Raw genomic sequence first — 14,187 nt, 5'->3', positions numbered from 1 at the left:
TAGTGTTTATTGCAGTAGTATCAGAGTTTTAGTCTAAGCTCCAAAACTGGTTGTGGGGATGGAGACTGCAGTCGGAGAGTGAACTCCGTTGTTTACGTTCTCCGCTTTGGTCTATTCAACAGTGTATCCTGAACATCAGATGCAGCTGTACGCAGCATTCGCTTGATTTCTGTTTTTAAATCTTTCTCGTAGTGAAAATATGAACTTGCATAAGAAAGAAAAAAAGCTAAGGTTAAAAAGCGGAGTCAAACAGAACTGCAATGTTACTTATTTACTAACTTACTTACTTACATACTTACTTACTTACTTACTTACTTACTGGCTTTTAAGGAACCAGGAGGTTCATTGCCGCCCTCACATAAGCCCGCCATTGATCCCTATCCTGAGCAAGATTAATCCATTCTCTATCATCATATCCCACCTCCCTCAAATCCATCTCAATATTAACTTCCCATCTACGTCTCGGTCTCCCCAAAGGTCTTTTTCCCTCCGGCCTCCCAACTAACGCTTATATGCATTTCTGGATTCGCCCATACGTGCTACATGTCCTGCCCATCTCAAACGTCTGGATTTTATGTTCCTAATTATGTCAGGTGAAGAATACAATGCGTGCAGTTCTGTGTTGTGTAACTTTCTCCATTCTCCTGTAACTTCATCCCTCTTAGCCCCAAATATTTTCCTAAGAACAGTGCAGTGTTAAGCAAATACATTTTCAGATGCTTATATATCAATAACAATATTACAGTAATAATAACAATAATAATAATAATAATAATAATAATAATAATAATAATAATAATAATAGAATACAAAATAGGGGAGACTCGTCTAATTTGGGAATACTTTATATTTTGACACACTTTGTAGTTACATATTCTGAAATTAAATATTCCTCCATTATGGAATGTGTTTAAACATTAAATCCCAATAAACCTCTGAAACAAAATTCTACAAATCTAAATTACTTTACACATAACACATGTTTCCAGATTTAGTACTTCATCAGGATAATTTGGCAACAGTACAGGGGTAATTTGGCAATACGATTAAAAAATATTTTTTTCAAAATAAAACAGTGGTACAAGCTGTATAAGATTTAATTTACTGGGACAAGAACTCACTAAATACCATAAACACAAAACAAAAGCAAGAAAAAATGAAAGGATTTTTCCGACCACTCTTATTAATTATATTGAAGGGTTGTGTTCTAATTTCTGTTGTCGATACCCCAAACCCAAGTTCTTGCATTTTGATTACGTATGTCACCAGTTTTTGCTCTTCCTCAACGGTTAGAGCTAGGGGTCTTCCTTACTTGGGAAAGACAATGTCATCGGGTCCTGAGGATGCGTACAGAAACCTCTTTAAGTTGTTAAGGGGCACATTGTACTTCTTAGAAGCCCTATAAATCGACTATCTAACTTTCAAAACACTCCCAACCGCAGCCCGCAAATCATCTTTGCAATATTTTTCAGAACAATGTCCTCATTCCCTTGGCATATCTGCAACACACCACACACAGTGCTGCATTGAAGTCTGTAAAAATCCCTCATACGTCCCTATTCTTAAATTTTACCATCGAGTACACATTCTTGTTCAAAGAGAGCAGCAATATATCGCTATAAAGGAAAATGGCTAATTCACACTACACTGTAGAAGACATTTTTTGCTAAGAAGAACATAAAACGAGCTAAGGCCTGATGAGTTATTAACAGAAAATATTAATTATATAAATGGCTTACCTTATAATATGGAATCTCAGCTTTTGATATATAATGCACAAACACACGTAGGTAATGAACAACACTTTTCATCCGTCTTTGTATACACACGTCCACACAACCACCACGTCAACAGGAAGTATTCAACACTTGTTTCTATGAGTAACAATATGTGCCACTACAATGCGCGGATTCGAATCAAACGAAAACTAGAAGTACAGTCAGATGTTGCACTCTATGATCGTGTCATTGAACTTCTTAAAACTCTGGAGGAAATTTGGCAATAGAAGAAATACAAGAATATTGCAAAATTTCCCATATTGCCAAATTTTCCGAGTTTCCCCTACATATTAAACCAGTATTCAAAGTTTTAATAAGCTTAGTAAACATTTGGTTAGGAACGAATAAAATACTGTAAATTAACTTCTTAAATCCTATTATTATTATTATTATTATTATTATTATTATTATTATTATTATTATTATTATTATTATAAAACCTGAAATATTGTTCTATTAATTCTCACAAACAACTATCAATGTTCATTCACTTTCCAATAACTGTGCTTTACTGCTTGAAAGCTGACATTTTCTATTGTCCACTAATATTTTTATGTCAGCTGAGATGCTATTTGCCAAACAAATTCGAAGGCTGTTTTTCAGATTGATGTCAGAAAGCCTTTCTCTCAGAGGCGGCTGATTGACTGAGGCAAGTGAGCCCGGGCCTCAGTCACTTGGCTTAACTGAAATCAAATTTTGTGTTTTTATATAATGGATGTGGTAGAGGGAGAAGAGATATGCTTGCCAAACGTCACAGATACGTCGTTGAAGGCTTGATGATTGTGGACAGAGAAACAAACTCTTTCCCCATGCTTGCACCCCTCTCTTCTCCATCCCTGACGTAGACTATAATGTTATTAATAGAAATTAAGGAATTTCAGAAGAGGCTTGGCAACTGTTACGATATGAAGATTTCTGTGAGGCTAGTTGGTAACATTGTCTGTTTTCCTTCAGATTCTTGCTGTAGTTCACACTGACTGTGTATTTTCCTCTGTATCGTGATGCGTTTAACTTTCTTTTCTCTTGTACGGAGGAGGGACTCGAAGGCTTGCACTGCAGCTTGAGGCTTATTGTGCTTACCACTCCTGTTCTGTGAATGATTGGGTAGCCGAACGGCCGCGCTCTTGTACAAGTACAGCAATCCGCACAGTGAAATTAACCCGGGCTATTGTATGGATGATGATGATGATGATGATGATGATGATGATGATGATGATGATGATGATGATGTGTGAATTAATGATGGCGAAATGATTCCGAGGTCCAACGACGAAAGTTACCCAGCATTTCTGCTTCAATTGGTTGAGGGAAAACCCCGGAAAAAACCCAACCAGGTAACTTGTCCTAACCAGGATTTGAATGCAGGCCCGCTCGTTTCACAGTCAGACGCGCTAACCGTTACTCTTGTGTTTAACTTACTGCAGTTTATAAGCAGACTTTGGGTACTCCACTCCGTATAATATCTCCAGGTTTTGCGTATTGTAAGCTTATCATGGTGATACAATAACACCTTCAAGATCACTTACTTTGTGGACTTCGTTATGCCTGGCTACGCCAAACAACTCCAGTGCCCGATCTTATGTCAGATATTTTTATTTTAAACATTTTTCTTCAATGTCAAATCTTGTGTTGCAGTAATCAAATTTTCTGTCTTTCCCTTTCGACAAAGCTTGATCTGACAACCCATCTGTCTCCACATAATTATAATTGTAGAGGAATAATTAAGTTCTGTACCACTCGACATACAGTCCGGATATGCCACCATCGTATTAACATTGTCTTCATATAAGAACAAATACGATGATGCAATGTGGAAACAAGCTAAATCTAATGAATGGGTTTGATACTCTTCTTTAAGGAATACCAGAACAAATTTTAATTGCAGGATTATTTTTAACTCTTGGAAGCGAAGGAAAATGTGTTCATAGAAATAAGATTACATGCAGTAATTAAGAAAGACAGAACCTTTATCACCCGGAGAGTGGATTGTTGTGAAACCTCTGGACACGATAACAAGCTCTTGACTTTTGGTACCAGTCACGTGATTTATCTCTACTGATATCTTATTAATATATATTTTAAGATGAAAGTCAGTGCATTATCTTAGCGTTACATTGCAACAATTTATAATAACAATCCTTTCTCCTATTGGGTGTCTTCAAGCGCCACTCCTATGATCTCCTCTTCCTTGCTTGTGTAAGCTGTCTGACAGCTTTATCTGGCTGTTTGTTAACCGGTAGATAAGGCACTATATAACTTCTCAGAAGCAGGGCTGCATCACTACTCATTCTCGTTTTCAACCAAGTGGTTTTTGGTTCGAACTTCTTCACTTTTCTCCCCGTGTACAAAGTATGTGGACGATTGTGTTCGGAATTGACCAGAACTCCGTCACTGTTGGTAGCACCGTTCTTCGTTTCGCTCAGTGTTAACATAACTTCATTTTCAATTCACAAGGTAAGTCCTGACTGTGTAACACCAGCTTCTTCTTCATAATCACGTATTATCGACGTAGAAATTAATCCTACAGATTGGCAGGCTGGAATTCCTACTATTCACATTCTGTTGGTAGCACTGGTTATTTATAAATCCACCTTACACTCAATAGCGGCTTTATCGTAAGGTCACAAGGTCACGTGCCCTCCCAATTGTAAGTGAAATAGTATAGATTTTATTTAGTTTTGAATTTTTTCATTCGCTCCCTGTTTTTATTCCTGTCCGTTCAGGACTGGCACTTGTAGCAATGTGGCAACAATGCCTGATCATATTTCCAATGCGGAATTCTCTTGTCAAGCTGTTTTTTTTTTTCAATGCAAACGCATATCTGTGTTGGTGTGGGCGGTGGGGAGCGAGCAGAGAAACCACAATCCAACGAGGATTGCATTATGAGTTTTCTCATTATGCAGCAAAATTATTAAAAAAGAAAAATAATTATAAACGGAAATATTAAATAATAATAATAATAATAATAATAATAATAATAATAATAATAATAATATTAAATAATATTAAATAATAATAATAATAATAATAATAATAATAAAACTTAGTGAAAATAAATTCTGATCGGAAATGAAAAAAGGATGGAGGCCAATATTTGATTCCTAATTCTCCACTAAGAGCAGCTGTGGCTATCTTCACACTAGTTACTGGACATGACTGTTTGGCAGCCCTTCTCTGCAGAATAGGGATTTATAGGGTCTACATCACGAACACGTGTTCTCTGCAGAGTACAGGTTTCAGCTCTGAACTCGCAGCACATACTGAACTGCATCAACATATCAGATAAAAGTGTTGTAACATCACAGACGTTTACTGCAATGTTAGAAAACAAATGCAGAAAATCCAATGTTGTATGTATGTATTTATTAACACTACAATTGTGTATACACCCGGTGGCAGTGATATATAATATACAATAATAAATTACAATTACATGAAATAAAATAAAATAAACGTAAATCTATAAATAGTCGATGCAATAAACCTAGGACTATAATTGAAAACTATTCTATAATAACGCCTACGATAAGCAAAAGTAAATCTAACTTATAAGTACTTCTATTTCACCCAACTATTACCAATTTAAATAATTACATATCACCTTAATTACATGTCATCTTAATTAATTACATATCAACTTAATTTATTTACATATCAACTAAATTACATATCATCTTAATTAATTATATATCAACTTAATTATTTTACATATCAACTTAATAATTACATATCAACTTAATTAATTATATATCAATTCGATTAAGTAAGGTTAGGTTAGGTTAGGTTAGATTAGGTTAGGTTAGGTCTGAGCATTTCGTTTATTAATGAATCATTTACAACAGGTAAGAACCACTAATGTAGCAAAGCCATTAACTAGTTTGTCCTTTTGTTTCTTAAGCTTTTATTATATTACTAGCCGTACCCGTGCGCTCCGCTGCACCTGTTAGAAATAAATATAAAGTAATTACATGATTAAAATAGGCCTTTTGATCCAGGGAACATTCGTGTTTGATAGAGGAATAAATCGTTTATTATGTTACTTAATTTAAATTGTATTTAAAAATTAAAATGCACTCGTTTTGGTCCAGAGACACTCATTTGGTGCAATGACAATTCCTTTAACACGTTTCTTATTTGTTATTACATACAACCATAGTTTAATGAAGATTGACATCATTTAGTTTTAATGTGTATACTTTATATTACTTGCTATATGTTTCCATTGAATTATGGTAATAACTTAATTTTAACCCTTGTTTTCTACGTCTTCAGTAAATGGCGCTTGGCCCACTATGGTTCTGAACCCGTCAAATAACTTAAATAGTGATACAGCATAAACAGTGATATGTAATTATATTTCTTTCTTTCGAAAATGTAAGAATTCACGATCTCCTATGTACCATTGCCATGGAATGAATAAATGTGTTTTTTCTTCCTACTCAAAAATTTTATATTTTGCACATGGGAATTACTGCAGGAACAACAACGCTACAATCTGAGGCGGCGGTGAAAATGTATTGTATTATTATTTTAAGTCTTGTATATCCTTAAATATCAATCCTATATAACAAAATTTTGCATAGAAAAAACTTATTGGAAATCATTTTTAAAGAAACTTTTGTTATGTAATATTTTTCATGGAAATTAATAATAAGGGTGATATTTTTAGTTTATTTAATTGAAGCCTCCTTATAACCCCCCTTTTAAATAAAGTATTTTGAATCCCATATAGCCTTAAATCTAAGTTACAACGAACTTAATTGATATTCCAATTTTCATATAAATCGGTTCAGTCATTATCGCGTGAAAAGGTAACAAACATCCAGACAGACAGACAGACAGACAGACAGACATACAAACAAAAATTTCAAAAAAGCGATTTTCGGTTTCAGGATGATTAATTATACATGTTAACACCAAGTATTTTTGGAAAATCGAAAATTACCAGAAAAATTTTTGCTACAGATTTATTATTAGTATAGATTATTTTTTTGTTTTAAACTTCGGGGGGAGGGGAAGCAATTTCCACCTCAGTCCCTCTTAAATGACATCACTGTTCATAAATAAAAGTTTACCGCCAATTTAAGAAAGCGGAGGTCACTGCAAGTTTCTTTGTGAGATACGCAAGAGTAAAGGCGAATCTTACAGTTAAGTGATGAAGTGGCGTTTAGTTTCTTTTAATATGAATTATCAATCATATCAATGGAGCGACCAAGAATATAGTTTTATTTGAATCAGTTAGGCCTGTGAGTGCAAATCTTGCTACAAAGTGATTGCCGATGAGTGTTGAGGTTCAAAATTAATGAAATAACTTAAAACATTACAAAATAAAGTTTTAGACTGCTAAATATCAGAATTACACATGAAACAAACTTTCAGGGGCAAATGTAAAACTTACAATACAGCTTTTAATCAAATTCTTTTATGAAAAGTGGGGTTGGATTTGCAGTGCACAATAAAGACGTGTTGATTTGTTTATCCTGAACCTTGTTTGGTGGTGAAGACACGTGGTTTAAGAACGGAGTGAAAGACTTTAAACATTTGCCTGAAAAATGTAGGAAGCATGCTAGTTCAAAATCAGATTTAGACAGTGAAATAGGACTTTTTAACTGGGGTATTTAACGACGCTGTATCAACTACTGGGTTACATAGCGTCGATGGAATTGATCACAGGGAGATTGTACTTGGCGAATGAGGCCGCGGTTTAGCCATAGATTACCTGACATTCACCTTACGTTTGTTAAAACTTCTGAAATCAGACCAAGGGAGAATGGAACCCACGCCCGAGGGAAACTCCGGATCAGCAGACAAACGCGCTACCGCCTGAGCTACGCAGGTGGCTGTGAAATAAGATCATTGTAAACAAATTTAACATCAGGTATCAGCTTGGTGATGGCTGCAGTCCTTCCATTCTCAAGCACAATGAACTCGTGGATAAACGAAAGATAGATTGTTTCATCTGTATTCTGTATTCTGAGATGATTTACTGTGACTGGCTGCAGTTCGTGTTACAGGACTGACCTTGCTGATCGTGTCTGTTTGGCAGCATTCGCGACAGTTTGCTATTTGCTCCTAGGGTGGGGAATGTGGAAAGAAAAAATATCAAGGAATACTGAAAACTGCTATCTGTATATAATCTTAGAAAGAGAAGAACATATTTATACCTTTAGTGTCAAATCTGACTCAAAACCGAAAAAAATCTTAAGACTGTATGAAGGTTGTGTATTGTACCTATAAAGTGAGGAACAGGTGATTTGTTTCTGTAGCTTTCCATCTCTAAAGCCTTGGCACTCTTTCAGGGTTCAGATTTACTCTGTGTTCTTGGATTGCTCTTCTATGAAAAATAAATTGATCCTTTACTGCAAGTGAGGAAGGGAAAACAACTACTTAATAAAATAAATGAAATAAATTATTATTAATTTTAATTAAAAAAAAATAAAAATTGAAGTGATTAGCAAAAACTTCAAAGGTGGCCAAGAATGTAGCAAAATTGCAAAAATCAAACTACAAACGATACAAGTGCAAAAATAACAAAATTGATCTTAAAAAGTCTATGTTTTTCAACCAGTAATCAAAAGTTAGGATATATGTATATATTAACAATGTCTGCAACTTTGAGATAAAAGGTGACATGCTAGCAACGTTCAGGCCTTGGTGATTACGGTATTGTTCTAGCACAGCTGATGTTCCAAGATGTGTAAAGGATCAACTGTAGGTTCCCTTGGTCACGAATTTGTAAAGTTGTTGCATCTCCCTACATGTCAAATATTGTACTGAATTGCAAATGAAAGAAAATCAGTGATAATGTTAAAGTGACCTAGATGCGATTTATCTAAACATGGGAACGTAGCTAATGTAGTTCTTTCATATTGTAAGGCTAGCCCTTGACATTAGTCATTATGGTGAAGCTGTTCCAATCCAATACTTTGAGAAGGACTTTTTACATACTTGGTGACATAATTGACCAAAGCGAAGAATTTAATAGCTAGAAATGACCTGTGAGATAGATGAAGTACGAGTATTTGAAGGTATCACTGTTTTCTTGCTTTCTGCTGTGCAGGATGGCAAATCCCAACCCTATCACCTACCTGAAGCAGCGAGTGAAGACCCTGGAGGGACAGATTCGTCTTCTGCTTCCTCTAATAGAGGAGGTGAGGGCCCTCAAGGAGAGGTTGGACCTGCGGTCTCTGCATGGCCTGGAGGCAAGGAAGGAAGAGGAAAAAGTAGGGAGTAGTGACGACCTTAAGGAGCTGAAGGAGAAATTGAAGCTGAAAGAGAGGGAATTAAGAGAAACACAGGCTGACCTGGAAAAGCTGAAAGAAGAATCGGAAAGGGTAAGAGATCCGCTATTGCCATATTTACAGTTACTGCTGAACATTTTAGATTGGGTCACAGTAAGAATTTATTCTGCAGAACTATTTGCTCCTACCAGGCATTCAGAAAATGGATGACGAGGGAAATTGAAAAAGAGTTAAGACCAATCTGTGACCGTGTATAAAATGTGGAGATAGAATTACAAATGACGTGTTGTTTAGTACAATATATTCAATAGTTCGTTGTGAGTTATTCTGTTTCTCATCGTACTGCCACCTTACTGACTGGGCTACGTCTGAACCTGATTCCTTTGTGGTTACAGGAGAAAGTAGAACTGAGGCAGCTGAAGCAGAGATTTGAAGAACACCAGTTGCGGCTCCAGCAGGAAGAAGTAAGTGATGTGCTGTTACCATGGTTACAGATACGAGGGAGTTTACGAACTGCATTCAGTCATTGCGTATTTTAATAATGATGATAATATTATTGTTATTATTATTATTATTATTATTATTATTATTATTATTATTATTATTATTATTATTCCTTCCAAACTCTAAACTGGTTACGGCTTAACGAACGTATTTTTTTACAATTCATGTTGGAAATGTTCCGCTAAGCCTCGTGTTAATAACAATTATCAAAATATGATTAATTATTATTCAGTCAATATGGCTTAAGCATTGCATTACATATGAAAGAAAAACATATGAGAAAAATATTGACGTGTTACATCCTATTTAATATTTATACAAACGTTTTCGCCCCTAATGGAGCTTCTTCAGGTATAAATGCAAGTATCATCTAAAATCAATTACAATACAAGCTTACATTTGAAACTGCCTTGACTAGAATAAAGTATTACATAGTGACTATATTATTTATACCAACATTAGTTGTCCTGTCAAAATTAAAAACAAATTCATTTTAAAACAATGTGAATGTGCTTAGCCATGCTAAGTAGATCCCTTGTATGGTATCTCAAATGTATTGTCAATAAAATCATTAAAATACTAAAACGATACAAATTAAAATCTAATATTATCAAATGTGGAGTCATGAAGCACGTATAGCTAATTTCGTGGAGCAACTGGAATTCTCGTAAAATGTTCAATGCCCTCGTATAACATCATGCGACTCTAATCATCATACACGGGTTGTTGAACAGAAGGGATCCGTAATCGGATTGCAGTTTATTCCATTAGACCGATTACGGGCAAAAACACATCCCTTCTGTTCAACAACCCGTAATTAATCATATTTTGATATTTGTTATTAACGAACGTAGTAATTTTCATTCTCTTGTTCTCCTTTTTCAAGTCCTTCACACTTCTACACCTACCTACCTTGCCTCCCGTTTCAGTTACCTGTCATTATATCACAATCTCTTCACACGCACGCAAAATAGCCGCATACTAGCCATACCAACACATACGACATCATCGTATTCATCATCATACACAATCTCGCTATCGCGCTTGTGAAATACCCTCCCAGTGACATCAGAGACTGTCAGACTTTAGTAGCATTCAAAAACAAACTTATTAAGCATTTTCTTATTGCGTAGAGTAGGTTTAATTTTTACTTAATTGATAAAAAAATTTCTCTTTTTCTCTCTTCTTAACTTTTACAGTAAACTGTCTAGTCTTTATTCATCAGTTAATTTTTTAGTACTTTAATTTGTATTGTATTTGTAAATTTAATATTAATTGTAATTTTAGTCTATTCATAATATTGTAGTTGTAATCACCTGGTAGAGGGCAAGAGAAAGTCTGATGGCCTTATCTCTACAAGGTTAAATAAATAAATAAATAAATATTATTATTATTATTATTATTATTATTATTATTAATTAATTAATTAATCATCATAATTACCCTTGCCATCACCATCATCATCATTATCATCACAGTATTCATGTTTCTAATCAAGTTATCGGCATCTGAGGTTCTTCTCAACCAGATTTGTTTTTAATTACAGAGTAAGGAGGAAGCACTGCGGGCTCTGCGAGAAGAACTGCAAGCGAAGGGGGAGGAACTGAAGAAGCTGGCAGACGAACTGCAAGCGGAGCGCCAGAAGACAGCAGTAAGTGTGAGCTGTTGTCATGGTTACAGTTATGAGCAATGATTGATACAAACTGTTACAACAGAGATTGCGACCAGCTGCAATTGGAGAGCAAACTTCATGTTAGTTTTTAGATTAGAACTTCTACAACAAATAATACTGCTAATACTACTGACATTACTGTAGTTATGGCTACTGTCACTACTACTGACATTACTGTAGTTGTGGCTACTGTCACTACTACTGCCATCAGCTTCACTCAGCCTAGTGAACTGTCACCTAGCTGACTGAGCTTCCTCTGACCAGATTGTTTTGTCTGCTGCAGAAGCACAGAGCTGCGGCTGAGGTCAGGCCCAACCTGGAGCAGAAGGACAGCCAAGGCAAGACTGTGCTACACCGGGCAGCGGAGCGGGGGGAGACACTCATGGTGCAGCTGCTCCTGGATGTAGGCAGTCAGGTGAACGCCGTGGATTATGTTGTCCGCACGCCCTTGTGGCTGGCAGCAGAGCAAGGCCGCCAGGATGCGTGCAGGGCGCTGCTGGCTGCCGGGGCGCGGCCGGATGTGAAGTCACGACCATCTGGCCGCACTGCTCTACATGAGGGTGCACGCCATGGGCACGGTGCAGTGTGTGAGCTGCTGTTGGCAGCTGGGGCGCGGCCCAACGAGCCTGATGCTTCAAACCAGTGGACTGTACTGCACTGGGCAGCATTTGAGGGCCACGCCCCAGTGGTGCAGCTGCTGTTGCAGCATGGCGCTGAGCGGGGGGCGAGGGATGAGAAGGGACGGACGGCCCTGGACCTGGCGCGTCTGCAGTGGCACTCAGAAGTGGCGGCCATGCTGCAGGGCTGAGCAGGCGCAGTGCTGCCAACACGACAGCAATACGATTATATCACAGTCACCAGTGGGAATGTGTTGTGTTGGCATCACTGCTCTACGTGTAATGCTGTTACTTCATTGCTCTAGGCTGTCGTTACTCTCGTGTTGTGTGGCGTTGCTTTTGTCTCCTTAACTTTTTGTGCCAATAATAACCGCCACTGTTCCTGCTCGTCATAAAGTATTGCAAAGGAATTTGACACGCCACTGATTCCTTGTCAATAATAATATTATTATTACCACCACCATCAATATTCCATTGTCTTTATAATTATTGTTTTAAGTACTGTAGACAATATTCAAATAAATCATTAAAAAATTATTTATGTTGGTATCATTGTCGGAGTATTATTGTATGATTGTGATACGCCACTTACCGTTCAGTATCTAGACTATTTGAACCACAATAAGTATGTTTCCTCGCTTTACCTTATAACCTAGATAAGCTATTGCCAGCAATACTGCGGCCATTTTCTAAGTATAATCTTTATTAATATGCTTTTGCCTACATATATTATCAATGCACATCTGAAAACAAAGATTTGAGTTGACATCACTATTCCTGCACGAACTGTACTTTCATGCCTAGAAACTTGCCTTAGTTACGTCGATAACAAAGTACGCCACTGATAACTTTGGAAACTCAAACAAGATTTACGGTACAGTACGTAGTGACCGCCATATTGAAAAAGGTGTAGGCTTAAGTGTGAAGTTAAATAAAGTTTATATCTCGCGATATGCCAAGAATACTTACTAGCTATTACACATATCCCTGTACACCCCTGTCTACGGAATCAGACATTTAATTCCTTACTATAATAATACCGGACAGCTGTATACTAGCAGCATTGGCGTGAGTGCGAAAAATCGCGGACCTGACATCTAGCGCAGAGCGATGGAATTACGTCCACATATACAAATATTAACATAGCGGGATTCTGACTATTGTTTAAAACATGAGTTGCTAATGTGGAATCATTATGAAACACTTAAGAAATGTTGATTAATATTTTATGTAAAATTATTATCTTATATCAAAGCTGCATATTATGAGAAATATTGCATACTTCATATTACTTTCCGTAATTAATTGTTACATATTTTTTCTTTGGTTTACCGAGACAAAATCAATCTGATATTAGGAATGAATTTACAGTAATGTTTTATATACGCATTGCTGACAACTACAAAGATAAAATTGATAGTAATCTGATGCTTGTAATAATTAGTAAAGGCATGTGGACAACAATAAAACTTAATTGGATAAAAACCTTAAAATCCAACACATTTTAACTTCTATTTATTTATTAATAAAAAAGCTAATTTGTATTTTTCTATCAACACAAAGACGAAGGAATTAGGCCTACTAAAGAATGTTGTTGACTTACGTTTTATGAACTGTCGGAAATCGAAAGTACGATTTGGAGCAATTTGTAATGCTGCAATTGTCACAATTATAAACAGCACATATACACCCTGATATTTTAACACTAGAACTAATTCATAAAACTATTAACAAATTACCTAGCCCAGCAACAATATACATTGCAGTTGATTACAGCTTGTTTCGCGAGTATCTCCATCCCGGCAGGTAGATGGCAGCACCATCGTCGTTCGCACGTAAAACTGCTAGCTGTCCGGTATTATTATAATAAGGTATTTGGTTATAATACACGGGGCATCAGACACCCCTGAGAAATTTTTTCGCCATTCAGTGACTCTACATAGCCCACATAATTAACATCAGGCATAAATTTTCCCGATTTATTCTTTCCAGTTCCGACGTCAGTATGTGGTACTGACATGAGTTTCTGCCGAGTTTTTTTTTTTTTAACCTCACAATTGGTGTAGCCCTACACAACACAAGATACCGTCCAGCATTATCGAGTTGCATTTTAGTTTGTAAAGTGGTAGACCTGTAACTTGTGGTCCGTATTATCTAACTAAAGTGATCAGTTACCAGTTACCAATATAATAGACACGTAGTTCGGAGCATAGGCGCCTTTTTCTTAAAAAGAGACCTATTGGGATGGCGATGACTACAGACAAAAGTCAGAGAAATCGTAAAAGTTACTGTTTCTAAAAAAAAGTGCCCTTGTGCATTTTACAGATAAAAATATCACCCGCGATGATGAGCATATTTTGAATTCAAGTCGACCT

At 36.4% G+C, this 14,187-nt stretch overlaps 1 protein-coding gene across 2 annotated transcripts; it reads left to right on the top strand.

Annotated features, from left to right (window-relative positions):
* The first annotated feature begins 983 nt into the window (after positions 1-983).
* Positions 984-12,349, top strand: LOC138713705 (ankyrin repeat and protein kinase domain-containing protein 1-like). Of its 2 annotated transcripts, XM_069846017.1 has the most exons (5): positions 984-4,232; positions 8,839-9,112; positions 9,415-9,483; positions 11,070-11,174; positions 11,479-12,349. In XM_069846017.1, the coding sequence occupies exons 2-5, from the start codon at positions 8,840-8,842 to the stop codon at positions 12,001-12,003; spliced, it is 972 nt and encodes a 323-aa protein (XP_069702118.1). In that variant the 5' UTR covers positions 984-4,232; position 8,839; the 3' UTR covers positions 12,004-12,349. The 2 variants fall into 2 exon arrangements, with proteins under 2 accessions (XP_069702118.1, XP_069702109.1); XM_069846008.1 differs by lacking the exon at positions 984-4,232 and having other exon boundaries at positions 6,656-9,112.
* The last annotated feature ends 1,838 nt before the right edge of the window (positions 12,350-14,187 follow it).

Source organism: Periplaneta americana, chromosome 2 (assembly GCF_040183065.1).
Source record: "Periplaneta americana isolate PAMFEO1 chromosome 2, P.americana_PAMFEO1_priV1, whole genome shotgun sequence".
In the NCBI taxonomy this organism is placed as follows: domain Eukaryota; kingdom Metazoa; phylum Arthropoda; class Insecta; order Blattodea; family Blattidae; genus Periplaneta; species Periplaneta americana.
This window is presented reverse-complemented; position numbering and strand designations above follow the sequence as displayed.

What these genes read in the sequence shown, in the direction of transcription:
- LOC138713705 (XM_069846008.1), top strand. Translation starts at nt 8,786, where the DNA reads ATGAAGTACGAGTATTTGAAGGTATCACTGTTTTCTTGCTTTCTGCTG. An exon ending in TGAAAGAAGAATCGGAAAGG is followed by an intron (nt 9,113 to 9,414) that starts GTAAGAGATCCG and finishes TTGTGGTTACAG; the next exon opens with GAGAAAGTAGAACTGAGGCA. An exon ending in TGCGGCTCCAGCAGGAAGAA is followed by an intron (nt 9,484 to 11,069) that starts GTAAGTGATGTG and finishes TTTTAATTACAG; the next exon opens with AGTAAGGAGGAAGCACTGCG.